The sequence below is a fragment of the Gallinula chloropus genome (assembly GCF_964237585.1).
Source record: "Gallinula chloropus genome assembly, chromosome: 23".
Lineage (NCBI taxonomy): Eukaryota > Metazoa > Chordata > Aves > Gruiformes > Rallidae > Gallinula > Gallinula chloropus.
Window position 1 is genome coordinate 444818 of NC_140108.1, and position 15135 is coordinate 459952.

General features: G+C 39.7%; 1 protein-coding gene across 1 annotated transcript; it reads right to left on the reverse strand.

The window, feature by feature from the left end:
* Positions 1 to 1132: 1132 nt before the first annotated feature.
* PDPN (podoplanin) lies at positions 1133 to 14802 on the reverse strand (the record flags this gene model as incomplete). Its single annotated transcript, XM_084274622.1, has 5 exons — positions 14667 to 14802; positions 2740 to 2825; positions 2094 to 2220; positions 1605 to 1640; positions 1133 to 1248 (listed from the first exon to the last, which is right to left on the reverse strand). Exons 1-5 carry the CDS (start codon positions 14734 to 14736, stop codon positions 1133 to 1135), a joined length of 435 nt encoding a protein of 144 aa, XP_084130748.1. The 5' UTR covers positions 14737 to 14802.
* Between the last annotated feature and the right edge of the window lie 333 nt (positions 14803 to 15135).

A 15135-nucleotide genomic window follows, 5' to 3' on the forward strand; every position in this document is an offset into this window, starting at 1 on the left:
TAGCTTCCGATATACAATATTTTTTAATTTGTAAATAACTGGTTCTTTCTGAAGCTAATTCTTCCTTTTCCATGAACCATTTGGTAGATAAACAATGTCATAAGCACTTAAGCAGCCCAAAACACTTAAAAGACTCTGGATATGGTTTTTTTTTCTTGAAGAACTGCATAAAATGTAATGTAAAATCTTTGCTGGTAGTATTTAAAATCAAGCTAGCATATATTACCTGCAAATCACATATCAGATGTAAATCTCATTGCTGCTGAGGCTTTTTCCTTATTGCATAATCTTTTTTGCTATCCTCTAGCAAACTTCTGGTTAGTGAAAATCCCATGAAATGTTCCATATTGTAGTCTGGGGCAGGGAAGTCCTTAGAGTTGTGTGGGATCCCCATAGATCTGGAGTTCTTTGACCGTATTTTCCATGGATCATCTTCTCACACCAGTATGGGAACAGTCTTTATTTAGTTCTTATAAAATAAGAAGCACTTGTATTTTCTGGCGCAGTATGGCATGGTTGCTTGTTTCAACTATTTTCAGGGCCTGTGAAACAAAACAGAGACACTGCACTTCTGTTTGTAGTTACCCAGGTGTGTTATGTGATCCTTTTTCCTCCCTTGCCATTCTTGCCACTGCTTGATTTCTTTTCCCAATTGATATTTTGATGTCTCCTAATGCTGGGTGAATAGTATTTGTTAAACCTAACGTGGCTTGCTCACCACTTTGGAGGTTGTAAAGCACTTGAATCTTGCATGGCACCAAACAGTCTAGTTAGTACCAGGACAGCTTCCCCCAAGGTTGAGTAGTAAGGTTGAGAGCACTTGTCAGTGTTTGTGTTACCCAGCACTTCAGAAGTTGGTCCTGTGATACTTTCTAGGGCGTTGTACTCTGTGCAGTGGAGTAATCCAAACCCTTTGCACCTGGTGGATGTTGGAAAGCATGCACTTAGTATCTGACCATTTTTCTGAAGCATGGGATGAGGTTTAGATCACCCACAGCACAGTGGCAGCTTTTGCTGTACTGTAGAACACGAAAAGAGCTTATTCTGTCAAAATAAAAGCATTGGAAGGTTTAAAAATGATTCCTGTGCCCTTGCTCAGATGTTTGTTTGAAAAGTGTGATTAGTAATTTACTTACGAGTACCTGCCTGACATCTTCCTTACAACAGCAATGATTATTCCTGCAAGGATTCCAACTGCAACTATGACTCCAATAATGATTCCAACCAGTGCAATTGTTTCCAGACCACCTAAAAGAAAATCAGGAATGTTAACATGCTTATCAGGGAGACCACTGGTAAGAGGCTACTGATAGAACTGATGCTGTTCTGCTGCATCCCACTTCTTGGGGTTCCTTAGCTCAGGAACTCTGCAGTAGGTTTGGTAGGTTTAGGCTTCTTTGTAGCCTTCTCTGTACCACTGGGCTGGGGGGCTCTGCAGAGATGTGGCAATGGGGTGAACCAGAGAATGCAGATCAGGGAGCAGGTGGTGACTCCTCCTGAACCTTTTGCTTTAGAATAGAGTGGGCACAGCTAGTGCCTTCTAGGTTATCACCTGGCAAGACAATCTCTCCCTTGTCTTTATAATCAGTTCTTTTGTTTATTACCTTTCTCAGTTTTTTCTTGTCCCCCACTCAGTGCACCTGTAAAGCCAGAAAGAGAATCATTAATTGCTCTGTACAGAAATTTGCAGCCCAATTTATAAACTTACATTGAAGGAAAAAAATTGACTGTGTCAGAGTGGTTTGAGGGCTGTATAATAGGTTGTCCTTTTGATAGGAAGTTAGCAAGTGAAAAGTCTGAGAGAATGAGTACAAAATGCTCTCTGAAGTAATAGAAATTAAAATCTAAGGAACTGAGTGTGATCAACTGGTGATTGAAAGGGTACATACAGCTCCTCACTGCTTTTGGCAGTGCACATCTGTTCAGATGTGTATCAGTTACTAAGCAGTAATTTTCAAAATCAACTTTCCCTTTCAAGAGTCAGCAAGGCTACCTTTGAGAGCCCCTTAAACTTGGTATTTGGATTTTCCAGATACTGTTTAAGAGATGGTGGTAGAAATTTGATAAAATGGAAATGAAACGTGTTTTTTTACCGTCATCATTTTTTGCATTAGCTTTAAAACCAGTAGAATTGTCAGTCTCTTCAACTGGGGCACTTTCTGTGGTCATCAGTTGTCCAAACTGCAAGAGATTTGTTATACTGTGTAGTCTTGTAGGCAACTACAAGAATTTGGGGGGGAAAAGAGGGAAAAGACAACCTCAGTACATTGAGTCTGTGTATGAAATAAGCATTTAAATTTCTGCCTGTCAGCTGCCCTGTGGATGTCTTTAGCTGCCTCCTGTCATCTCTGGCTTATGTACAGTGACCAAAAAAAAGGTAACCTCACTTGTCTTCCCTGCTAGAATTGGGTGACCCCTTGGTAGGACTGCAGAATGTTGCAGATCTGCCTTTTTCCAGTTTAACACTAGTTTGTCAGTTTGGTTTCACTGAAGCCAATGGAGAGAGTCTGAGAAGAGGCAGTGAATACGCAGGTTCTGAACACTTGTCTGCAGTACAGAACTGCTAAAAACACTGTCATCTTTGTCACCTTCCACCTGATTGCTTGCAAAGCAAAACCAGGGGTGTTGAATCTCTATAGTAGAACTCAAGGTTATTCTGTAGAATATTTCAAAATCTAAGCCACAAGACAGCACCAGAAGTCAGGGTAACTTAAAGGAAACTTTTAGAATAAGACTCACCAGGGTTGGTAATGCTTCAAATTCTGTGTCATTTCTCTCTCTGAAATCAGTTGTTACACTTCCTTCTCCTTCTACAACTGAGCTTGCTGAATAAAATTTGAGAAAATTAGTTAGGCTTTTACTTGGCTGTGAGATCCTATTTACCAATTTAGATGTCAATGTAATGCTCAGTATCCATGTCCCTGCACACTTGGGTTTGCAAAAGTCTTCTGATTAACTTTGTGTTCTACACTGTTGTACAAAGCTGTAGGACAATAAGCTTAAGTACATATCACTTAACCCTGGCACAACCTTTCTTACTAAACACTTGGTCCAATAAAAGATATTTCTTTTATGAAAAGATTCCTTGCCCACAAGCTCCTACCCCCAGGTAGATGTTACTACTGCAGGTTTCAAGCAACAGCTTATGTATTTGGATGAATTACTTCAAGCATCTTCTGGTTTCTAAAATAGTAAGAGCTTTCTCCAATCTCTGCACACAGTCCCAGCTGAAACCTTTATTTTTAGTACTATCATTACTGTTGGTGGGTGTAGCTATAGTTTAGAAAATCTTCCCACACAAATCTATTCAGAGATTTTTTTTTTTGAAGTTGCAAGTCTTGCCACAATTTGAATTTTATAGGTAACAATGGAAGATCTTCCTCTTTATTCTATACCTGTATCTCATCTTTGGTATAACAGACATTTGAATTTTAGCCCACACAATGGTTTTGGATTTCTTACACAAATACAGTTAAACCCCATTGATGGGGAAAATAGATGGAACATGGTAAAATGAGAAAGATGTGTGAAGGGAAATGGTAGCATGAAAAAAAGTGTTGAGAAAGCTCAGACTTAGAAACACTTGGGCTTAGAAAGCCTGGAGAAAAGAAGACTAAGGGGGGACCTGATTAATGTTTATCAATATCTGAAGGATGGGATGCAGGGGGGAATGGGCAGCCCCTTTTCAGTGTCTGTGGGGTCAGGACAAGGGGCAATGGCTGCAAGTTGGAGCACAGGAAGTTCCACACCAACACGGGGAAGAACTTTTCCCCAGTGAGGGTGAGGGAGCCCTGGGACAGGCTGCCCAGGGGGTGTGGAGTCTCCATCTCTGGAGAGATTCCAGCCCCGTCTGGACGCCGCCCTGTGCAATATGAGCTGGGGAGCTGCTTTGGCAGGGGGTTGGACCCCAGGAGCTCTCCAGGTCCCTTCCAACCCCTGGGATTCTGTGAAAATGCAGGTATTGTTTCACACAGGTTCAGAGAACTGTGCCCATCCACAGTGTGATGATAATGGAGTGTGATATCTCTTGGGAGTTTCTAATTCACTGTGATTATAGAGCTGGGTGAGGCTGCTTGTTATGCTGTTGCCTGGGGCGCAAAAGTTCTGCTAATTCCAGATACCAGTGTTTAAATTTAAGCAAAGAGCTAAGAATAGGCATTGTTCTGTGCAAAAACTTGAGGCAAAACCCCTTAAAGCTTCTGGAAAATTCTTTCCTGGATTCAAATTTTGCATCTAACTGAATTTATTTCAGTGATCAGAGTACAGGCTTGTGCAAACAATTTCAGCTTACACTTTTTCAGCATAATACTGAATTATTGCTAGGAAGTATTGCAGGGCCAGCTGAAGGTTATGTGAATGAGCACTGTTCATTCCCTTCAAAAAGCAGATTTCTTTTAGGGGAGTTGATGAAAACCCTGGATGCTCACACAGCACTTGCCTATAATGTATGTAGGGAAACAGCTGTCAGCTGCTAATAGATTAATTGTTAACAAAGAATGTCTGAGCCTTTTTTCCTTTGCAGAACAGTTTGATACCTCTGTAATTTGGTTAATAGTAAGTGGTAGATTGCTAGTGCTGCATAGTGATCTCTTTGGGGAGGAAGACAGCTATTTGCATGAGTTATTTAAATAACAGGGATATACTGTGCCATTTAAGTATTTTATGTGAGAAATATTCATTACCTGTTTGTATTATTAAATCTTAACACTGTTTCTACTCATTTCACCTGGTTTTAGTGACCTAAAAATATTCTTGTCTCTTCTAGATTTGGAGTTAGGCTATTTCTGAAATGTTAGACCTCTTCTGAAAGGTTAATACTCCCAAATGCACCACACTTGTGCACGATAGAGACAAGTAAACAGATATTTTTTTTCTGTGATGGGAAAAGAATGAGCATTTTCCTTAATATTGGTCAAAACTGAATAAAGGATTGAATCACTTTGGCATCAGCTGTGCAGATGATGTTTTTCCAAACCTGAATGATACTTGGAAACTATTTGTGAGTTCCGCTGAACTTTGATTTAACTGCTGATTTTAAACTAATGAAAATGGTACTTCAAATGAAAAAGCCAATACTTAATTTTGAAATCAGTAGGAAAAAAATACACTTGTATTTCTAAAGGAAATCTTACATACAGAGGATAAATGTTTTGACATTGGAAAATAATCTTTTTTCCTTGAAACTCATCTGAATTCAGCTGCCAGTTTGCACATATTTTTCCTTGTTTATGAAACTCATTTTTGAACCAAAATAAATTTTATTGTGCATCTCTAGCAATGTAGACTGAGAGCTTGTCCCATTGCCAAGAGACTAAACACCGATCTAAACTTGGATTTCTAATTCCATGTTTACTCAAGTAAATAGAATTTTATATTTTTATAACTTTATAAGCCTGAATACAGATAGACTTTCTATTTAAAAGCCAAAAGGGTGTGCAAGTAGTACTTTAGGCAGTAAGAGATGAAGAAAGTATATTCACACTATGCCAACATGAGACCTAATATAGTGGCTAATTAAGCCAGCCAGTCTCCCCAAAATCACCATATAATCTATGAGAAGACTAGGACAGGTTAGAGTAATTCCTATTTTTAAATTAGATGGTAAAAATTGTTGCTTTGGTCATTTTTGGACTGAAATACACTAGAAGAGCAGCCTTCATGTCTTCTGTTGAGATAGCATAAAGGAAGTTTGACTTTAGGCATGTTGATTTAGCCACCTCCTAAATATCTGGGCATTTAAAGATACGTGCTGCTTTTTAATACTTCTTATTTGCAATGTCTCTAAAATACAATATTGGGGTTATTCTATGTAAACACTAAGTGTACAGAAAGAAACTGCAATAGAGCTCAACATGAATTGTGTGTAGATCAGTTTACCTTGTAATCCCAGTTGGAACTGAAAACTTTATTTACTAATTGCAAAATAAACATAGATGGAGAAAACCAATTACCACAGGAAATACCCCAGGTAGAAAGTGAAATGTCTTGTATGTTAACAACAAGCAGCTTATTCTGAGAAGCTGCTTATACTCCTGATGTTGCAGTAACTTTCAGGCCTGATACTGAAGACAGGAAAGGAAACAGTGTCATGGAACAAAGGTACAGAGAAATAATGAATGTCACAAACATGAAAGGACTTTCCTGTGTGATTTAGTCTGGGTGATCCTCCTCTGGTGGGGGGGGGTTCGACTAGTTGATCTTTCAAAGTCCCTTCCAATTCCTGTTGTTCTCTGATTGTGATTCTTCATTGTGTAACAAAGTCATTGCAGATTCTTGGCAAGGAATCACATGTAGAAAATCTATTTTGGTGCATTTGCCCTCAATGTAGAGTGATTGACAAAGAAGGTGGCCCAGATAATCTTGCCTAATTTTAGGTTCTTAATAAATGTGCGTAAATATGGTGTCTGCTTGCCCTTATCTGTAGTCTGCAGGGGAAGATAAATACTTCCAGAAGGTAACCTGGCTCACCTGAGATTTAGGTCATCCTTGGAAGTGCTGCTGTTCCTTAACTGTAAAGGGAAACTAGAATAATGTGGCTCCCCTATCAACTTCCCAAGGCTCACAGATGGAGCTGATTTCTCTCAGTGTGGAGGTCTTTGTCCAACCCTATTCAGTCTGCAATAATACCTTGTTCAAGCTGAGCTCCTGTATTTGCTGGAGAATGGTCCCTGTATTTCCAGGTTCACTTTTCTGGACAGAGGTGGTCGGGGGCAGTAGAACAGACACTACTGAACCATCACCAAAAGCAAGACTGGGATGTAATTTGTTATCAGTGTGTTGTGTCTGTAGGAAGGAATACTTGGTACTAGACAACACTTTGTCAGGGAAAGCTGTAGTGAAGTCAGAAGTATTTAAGTGAAAATGAGATAAACTATTGGACATGAAACTTCTTCCCATGTACCCAGTGTCACACAGCACTGAGATCCCACTTACATTCTCTGATACAAGGGTGTATGTGCTTTTGTCATTGTTGGTTTCATCTGATGTGGGTCAAGCATAGCAAAAAGCACATGGTTAAGTAGTGCTTCTGCATGTGTTCTTAATACTATCTTAGAGGAGGCTGTAAATAAAAACATGCCTCTCAGTGCTCTGTCTCCAGCTAGCACTACAGCCTCTTCTGTGTGTAGCTACACATCACTGCAGATGTGAATTCATCACTGCATCTCTCCTGCCAGAGTTCCAGCTGGGTGTGTTCCAGTTCAAAGTCCCCAGCTGCTATCAGGCTGCAACTTCTCACACCAGGAGAAGATTTGATGTCTTTAAAAGTTTAATACTGCTTTGAAAACATCCCATGGTTAAGCATCCCATGACCCACTTAGGGGAAGATGAGCTCACTGCTCATTGTTATGCATGGAGTGACAGCTTACTAAAAAAACCTCTTAGAGTTGCTTTCAAAGCACTGTGGTTGTGTTGGGAAGGAGAGAGTTGTGAAAGTGGTGTTCATTAGCATTTCTTTCAGGTGTCTCCAAAACCAATAAAGATACTTTTGAAGATGAATAATGTTGTAGGATCGTGTTTCTTTCCCAGCAGCCTGAATCAACCTGGACACTAGTTAGCAAAGGCAGTTGTAAGCCTGTGCTGCAGCTTAGTCCTGGAGATAGGAAGACCTCCAAATAGAATGAGTTTCCATCTCTGTGATAAGAGACCAGTTGGTAAAAATGGCTCACCTGAAAGGATTCCCTCTAGAAAGACCTGAAATAATCTTTATTGCTCACTGCCTCTCTGCTCCTGCTAGTAATTAACAGCTAAAAAGTTAACTAGCAAGCTAACTGTCAAAAGCTTTCATCTTAAAATTCAAGTTTATTCTTACCTCTGTTTTATACCATATTTTATCCTATCCAGCTGTGCTAGACAGATGCATTGTGGAATGCTTCTCTAGCAAGGCAAGGGAAAGAATTTAGTAGGATGGGTCACTTGGGAGATATCACTCTTTTGTTTGAGATGATACTGAGCTGTCTGGAGCTGACTGTTGTTCAGTGTCTGCTTCCTGAACTGCTACAGACTGGTGGTGTTGGCAGAACTGTATATCTATGTGTGTGTTAGCCATCCTGTTTTGGACATATTTGACTCATGATTTACCTCCTGGTACAGGAATTCCCTTTCTGAGGAAGCATTCTTCACTCAGTTTGACTGTGAGCAAAGTGACTCTTGAAGTCAGTATCTGAAGTTATTGGCATCTTGATCAGTTGAAGTTCAGTGGAAACATTCATGGTGGTGGAAGCTTAATGAAATGGTATGATTTGATAAGGTATCTGCCTCTTGAATACACATCATCTCAGCATTAGCTCTGTAGTTTTGTGTAGTACTTGGCTTCATCCACAATTTAAACTTATTCCAGAATCAGGTCCAGAAACCTACCTCATCAGTGTATTTTCTCCAAAAATAGTTTTCTGTTATCCTTCTAGAATTGCTTAAACATTTTTGGGTGTATTAAAAAAAACATACAGGGGTTTTTGTGGTGGTTTGGATTTATTGGGAATGTGTTGTTGGGGTTTGGGTTGTTTTTTTTTTTTTTTTGGTAAATAGTTCAGTACTGCCACATCCAGGCTACTAATTTTTTGGACTCTGAAAATGTGAGGCTTTGAAGAATAAACCTTGGCAGATTCTGGGTTTTCTCTTCTGGACTCTGAGCCATTTCACAGGTAAAATTTTCAGACTTTTGAAAGGCAAGGAAGTTTCTTAGTGAAAACTGAAATTTTCATTTGTACCTGTGGCTCCTGAAACTCCCTGACATCTGCAGGATCCTCGGCTTATTTGGGCCAATAACATTGATGTCTTTTCTTTCCTGTTAATTCTTTCAGGAAGTTGCAGCAATATGTCATGCCATGGTTAAATGCCCAGGCACATGTTTAAGTATCTAAGCTTCTTGATGTTTAGGAGAAAATATGTTCTATCTAAAGCCTGAAGTACATACTACAGTTTCCTTATACAAAAACTGACAGCCTTGCTTTAACAAAGGAAACTGCATGACAACATTCTATGAACTTTGGAAAGTATCTGCTGGTTGAAGAATGGCCACGATGCCCAAGGAAGGATTTAGCTCAGCCTTATTTAGAGTGTGACTGGCTTTGTTCAGGTATTCTGTGTGGCTCACGATGACAGTGTTTTGCTGAATTGTCAGAAACATTTCCTCTGGTCACCACACCCTACTACAGATGGTTTCTGTTGCTGCAGCTGGCTTATCCAAAAGAACAGAGCCAGAGTTTAAAACTTACTGCCAAGTAGGGAAGAACCACTCAGCTGCTTCTGACGTAAATCTCTTGTCTTCTGGATGTTACAATATTCTACATCACCCCTATATAGGATACCCACAGAAAGGCACATTTTTAACTGGACAGATGAAGAGAAACATAACTGCTCCCTGAGTGCTTACTCAATGGATATGACCCACAATCAATGTGATGACACAAAGCCACAAGAGGAAAAGGTGTTAACTTACTAAGTGTTTTCTTTATGCATGATAAAATCTGCCACAGAGCTGTGGGGCATTAAAAAGGAAGAGACTATTTCTCTCCATTACAAGATACCCCTTTAAAATACTCCTGCAGAACTAGAAATCAGTCTTCTAAGCTTTTAATAATGCTGCTGTCAGTCTCCCATTTCTAACCTCATAGTTGCTATCCCATGAATGTGGGATAAAACCACTTTCTAACTTCTACTTACTGCCTCATGACCCTGTGGCAACTGCAGTAAGGGTTCAATTGGGACAACAGAAGATTGGAGTTGCAATCCAGGTGTATTTGGTGAGTGGCACCTAAAACTGGAGCCTTACAGTGTGTGTTTATCACTGCATGGCTGACAAGGAGAGAGCGTAGGAGTTCAGGAGAAAAGTACAGTGTTCTGTGTCAAGGATCAGGAAACTTTATGGGGTGTAGAGCAGAAAGCAGGCAATCTGTGCACAAATACAGGGGTGTGTAAGTGTAGATGAAAGGAATTAAGAAATGACCTCAAATACAGTAATAAACTCAACTCTTGCCTGAATCACTTCCTTCCCAAAACTCTGAGGCTCTAGCTATGTGCCCTTTTGCAGCTGCTTGAATGAAGGTTACTAACCCCTTAGATCTGCCCCCAGATGTGCTTGCGTTATTGTTTCTTAATTCACTTGTTTGAAATATGCATGATAAACACTATAGCTGGAAACTGGGTAGGCTTTAACTTTGTTCACAGAGTGATTTTTGGCTAGCTGCTTTAGATTGCCACATAGCAAGCAAGATCTAGTCAAATATGTTTAGTCTGACTTTCATCCTAACAAATAACATGCTAGCTAATATTTGGATGAGTTTCATGGTCATAAAAACACTTTAATATGCGTTTGGAGTTGTTTCCTTTATGGATTTAGCAGCATCTCATATACTACTGAAGCCCTCCTGAAAGAGTATGTGTTCACCTGGAATGGTATACACAGCTGAACTGTGCCCTCATGACAGATGCAATTTATGCTGGACACTGTAGTGCTTATAATCAACAAAGATGGAAAACATGAGGAAGCCATAAAGCAAGATGAGAATGCACAGCATCACAGTTTGTGTCCTTTGAGAGTCTTTGGCAAGGCTGCCAAGAAAGATTTGGAAATCAGTAGTAAGTTTGTCTCTTCCTTTTCTCAGTTCTCTCTTTAGAACATCCCAGCATAACAATATCAACAGTCCAACTCCCAATACCTCATCTCTTTCTGAAATGCTCTGTGGGAGTTTGTGCACTGCACAAGTACATGAGCTTTGCTACAGCATGATTTCAAACTGAGAGTATGGTATGTGCACACTCAGAGTGTACATATATGTATGTACATATGTATATACATGTGTACATAGATATACACATGTGTATGTATGTACACAGCCCTTTTAGAGGCTGGCTGTCTGCAGCATGGATCTGGGCTGCAATGAATAGTAGGACCTGGCAGCATTTGGGTTCCATCCTAACTGCATCCAGACAAAAAGCAAACAAACCAACAAAACAAAAGTGTGGCTGAGACAGACCATATGTTGGAGCTGGGCAAATGGTAGTCGTTTCTGTGGTACACATCCATGTGTGGCTTGCCTCAGATGACACCAGGAGGAAACACTGCATGCTTCTGTTGGAGCCAAACTGCCTGCATGCTGTGGGCTAGCCTTCCTTTGCTGTTTTTTTTTAAATTATCTATTAAAATGTTCTTTTATCTCTCTAGGTTCTCAGCTGCTTATTTTTGTGGATGATTTACACATACTAGATCTGGGGTGAATGCATCGGTTCAGTGGAAACCACTGACTGACAGGAGCTGAGAATCCAACCTCACTCTGTCCTGTTTTCACTGTGCAGCCTGAATTAATGAAAGGTCCCCTTGTGAGCTTTTAAATATGACTGTTTCATTTGCTTGTCAGGTTATATAGATTCAAAAACTAACTTTTCAGATACAGATAGGCAAGCCTTTGCTTTCCCTGTGAAAAGGAGAAAGCAAATTTTATCTGTGTTACTGCAAAGTACAGGCTCACTAATTTGCAGACAGGTTTGCAGATCTGGTAAGATGTTTTTATCCTTTTTTTGATAATCATTTTGAATATTGGACATGTAGAGCTAGATTCAGGTCATGCTGAAGTAGCTTACAGGAAGAGTCTGTGGAAACACATGTGCAAGTGCACTCATCCTTCATGATACAGCCAGATGAAGGGTGAAAGGTTTTTTCATGCTCCATTTTGGAGTCACATGTGACTGTTCATTTTGGTGGTTGTTTTTTTTACTACTAGAAGTCACAGAATTTGATTTTTTGAAGGGTTTGGAGCTGCCTGACTTTAGTTTCACTACTGAACTGGTAACAGAGTTTGGGTGAATCAAGATAGTTCTGCAAAAATCCTTTCTTGTAACTTTGTTAATTCTTTTTTATTATTATTATGGTTTTGGAAAACAGAGAAAACTGTTTATAGTCTTTCATGGTTGTCTTTAAAATTCAATTTCCTTTCTTAACATATACACACTTTTCATCTGAATTATTCTGTCCACATGCTTGTGTACAGTCCAAAGCAAATGTGAAGTAACGTGACCTAGTATAAACCTCTTCAATTTTGAGACTTGCATAAGGAGCTATCATCTAGTATTTGCCTCTAGGTAAGATCAGGCATGTGGAGAGCTGATACAGCTCAAGTGACATGTGGTGACTGGTCTAACAATCATGTTAATCTCTGTTCATGTTATGTGACAGCCAGTAGAGTAGTGTCCTTCTATGCTATGATACTTGTACCATGGGAAAGGTTTCAAATTAGGAAACAGATTGCCTCTGTAAAGCACTCATGTGAATGTGCTTTTAATTGTTTCTTGATGCAGTGCCCACAATGGCTAACTTCCACTGCACCTCACTTGGTCTAATGCTAAGATTTGCTTGAGATTTGCATGCTGAAGAGGATCACAGGACAAAAATGTATCTGTTAATCATTCAATAGGAAAAGCTTAGTCTAAAAACTCATCAGCTTGTGTAAAGCTTAGGGCTGTAAGAAAGAATGCTTGGGTGTTTCAGTATATAAACTGTAGATGGGTAATAAAAGAGAGCATGTGTGAATGTGTTTTAAGAAGACAATGATCTAAGATTTGTTACTATAATTTCATCCTCTTATTTTTTTTTAGCTTCTGCCATCATTTTTATTTGGAAGTTCATATGTGAAGGGAATTAATCTAATTCTCCTTCTCTTCCACATCAGTATCGTGTTTTAAGGTTTTAGAGTTTTGTCTTGCTTTATGTGACCCAATTAAAGGAGCCTTTGGCTTTTCTCTTGGAAACCACATTGCTGACTTTGGGACCAAATATTCCTGTTAAGAGTAGCACAAATCCAGGAGGTTTTAGTAGAAATCTTCACAAGCTTTTAGCTCACTAATGTTAGATATGATTTGCACGTTCTCTGTGAGCAGAGAACACATGGATTTTTAACTTCTCCTTTAAGATTCAGAGGTTTCCCTGAAATGTTGTTCATAGGCTGGCTCACAGTTCTGTTGTTGGATCAGTGGTAGCTGCTATTTTTCAATCTTGTCTCTGGTTCAGAGTTGTCCTCAAATGGTTTCTGCGCCTCTGGCTTTTCTGTAAAGCTGCAGCAGCTCAGAGACAACAGATACTAATGAAACTACTCAAATAGTGGATTGCTGCCTGGAAGGAGAAAAATGCTATCCTTACAACTGGGACCAACAGCTGAATTCAGTTTATTTGGCAATTCAGGGAGGAATTTGGAACCAATAATAATCATTTTGGAAATACACTTCCTGACCAAAGCAAACCTGCTTTTTTAAGTTCAGTCTCAATCCAGAAAATGGAGTGTCCAAGCATGACAAAAGGGTGGCTGCAGATTTATTTATGGCCTGATCATGGTTAAGTGGTATCAGAATCTGATAAGGAAACTTTTTTCTCTTAAACCCTCAGGCCAAATTGTCTACCCCAGAGGTTCAGGTATCTGAATGTACCCACTCCACCCAGTATTATACAAGCAAAAAAAAATTCCCCATCTTCATTGTCAGTGCAGTCACAGATTGCTGAAGGTGGCAGTTTGGCTTTTTAGTCTGTTCTAACTTGTAACTGCCGATGGTTATCAGTAAACAGCAGTGATGATAACACTAAATATTTGGGACTCATTCTGACATGCAGGAATTCCCATTAGATGTTTCAAGCCAACATCCACATATCCTGGATACTGACAGAGCTCCATTATTTCCAGCAGAAGGATGTTAACAGGACAACATCTAGTCATATGGTTCAGTTAGGGTCCCCAAATTCAAGTCAGACAAGTACACTGATGTGCTGGATGACTAGTGGGTTGAGCTTCAGGTGGTTGTTTTCAGAGCATTAGTAGCTGGAACGCGCTGTGTAGCGCTGCATTTCCCTGCTGCAGGCACACGTTCTGTTTGCATATACATCAGGCATGATGCCTGATGGCCAATTCATTCATGAGTCAAATACTGTGCAGAAAAACAACATCAATGTGATGTTCCTGGCATCAAGTACTGCTTAGGATTTATTAACGATTTACTGTTAATAAATCATGCTGCTTTTTTAGCTGTAAAAAGACTTAAACATCTGTTTTACTTAAAAGCATATGTTCTACTTTTCTTACAAAACTCAAAAGAAATACCTTGCAAATAATCTTTTCCTGAGTAGAAACACTTTCCTCATCAGTCTTAATCTGTAATAATTCTTCCTGGTTTAGTTTCATTCACTTGTGTGTATTGCTTCTGGCAAAGCCTGGTATTAGCAAAACCCTGCGAGAGGCTCAAATTCTAAGCTGCTGTAATACCTCTAAGAACAGAAGTTAAATCTTGAAAGGAAAGATTTAGAAGTTACTTTCATAGACAGTTTCACCCCCTAAATGTCAGTTACAGCTAAAGTATTGCTTGCAGTCAGTCTCCTTTGCCTGTATTACAGTGTGAGTGGAGACGTTTCCAAGGGCTGTGGGTGTAACGCCTCCCCTGCCTGTGCCCTTCTTCCCTTACACACAGAAAATTCTTTTCTAACAGAGCATAACTCAGCCCAGCAGAAAACTGTTGATGCTTCTTTCCTGATTACAGCTGTAGTAGATGCCCAGTAGCTTAAAAGCTTAAGGATTTAAAAGAAAGTTTTATAAACAGGACAGAGCAACTATGTTGACTATGAGTAAGCACACAAACTCTTAAATTACAGGAAATCACTGGAAATAACTTTAACCAAAGTTTCTTCTTACCTTCTTCAGCAAGTGCTATGAAAGGCACGCTCCCTAGAACGAAGATGAAGAATTGAACTTTCATAAACATCTTTGGTCTGCTTAGAGAATAGCTTTCCAATCCTGGGACCAGACGGCTTCAAATTCTGATTAATTATTTAATAGGCAGGGAGAACTGAGTTCCCGAAAAGAAATCAGTGCAAAAATGACTTTGGGATTCCAAGTATTCCTTTAACTGCTGTAGTCTAAAGGGGGGAAGGTCTTCCTAGATGCAAACTCTACAGCTAAATAAAACTGAGTGCAGTCAGCATTATTTTCTTTAGCCAAGGGGTGGGAGCATGCCTAAGGTGGTCCTCAAAGAGGAGCCAGGCCCGCCCTCTGCACTCTGTTTGGTCAGCACGAAAATTATGATCTCAGCTCAGGTTTAAAGTTACAGGAGCTGTTGTGACTTTCAGAAGACTTATTTAGCAAAGGGAGGAAAGGGTATTTA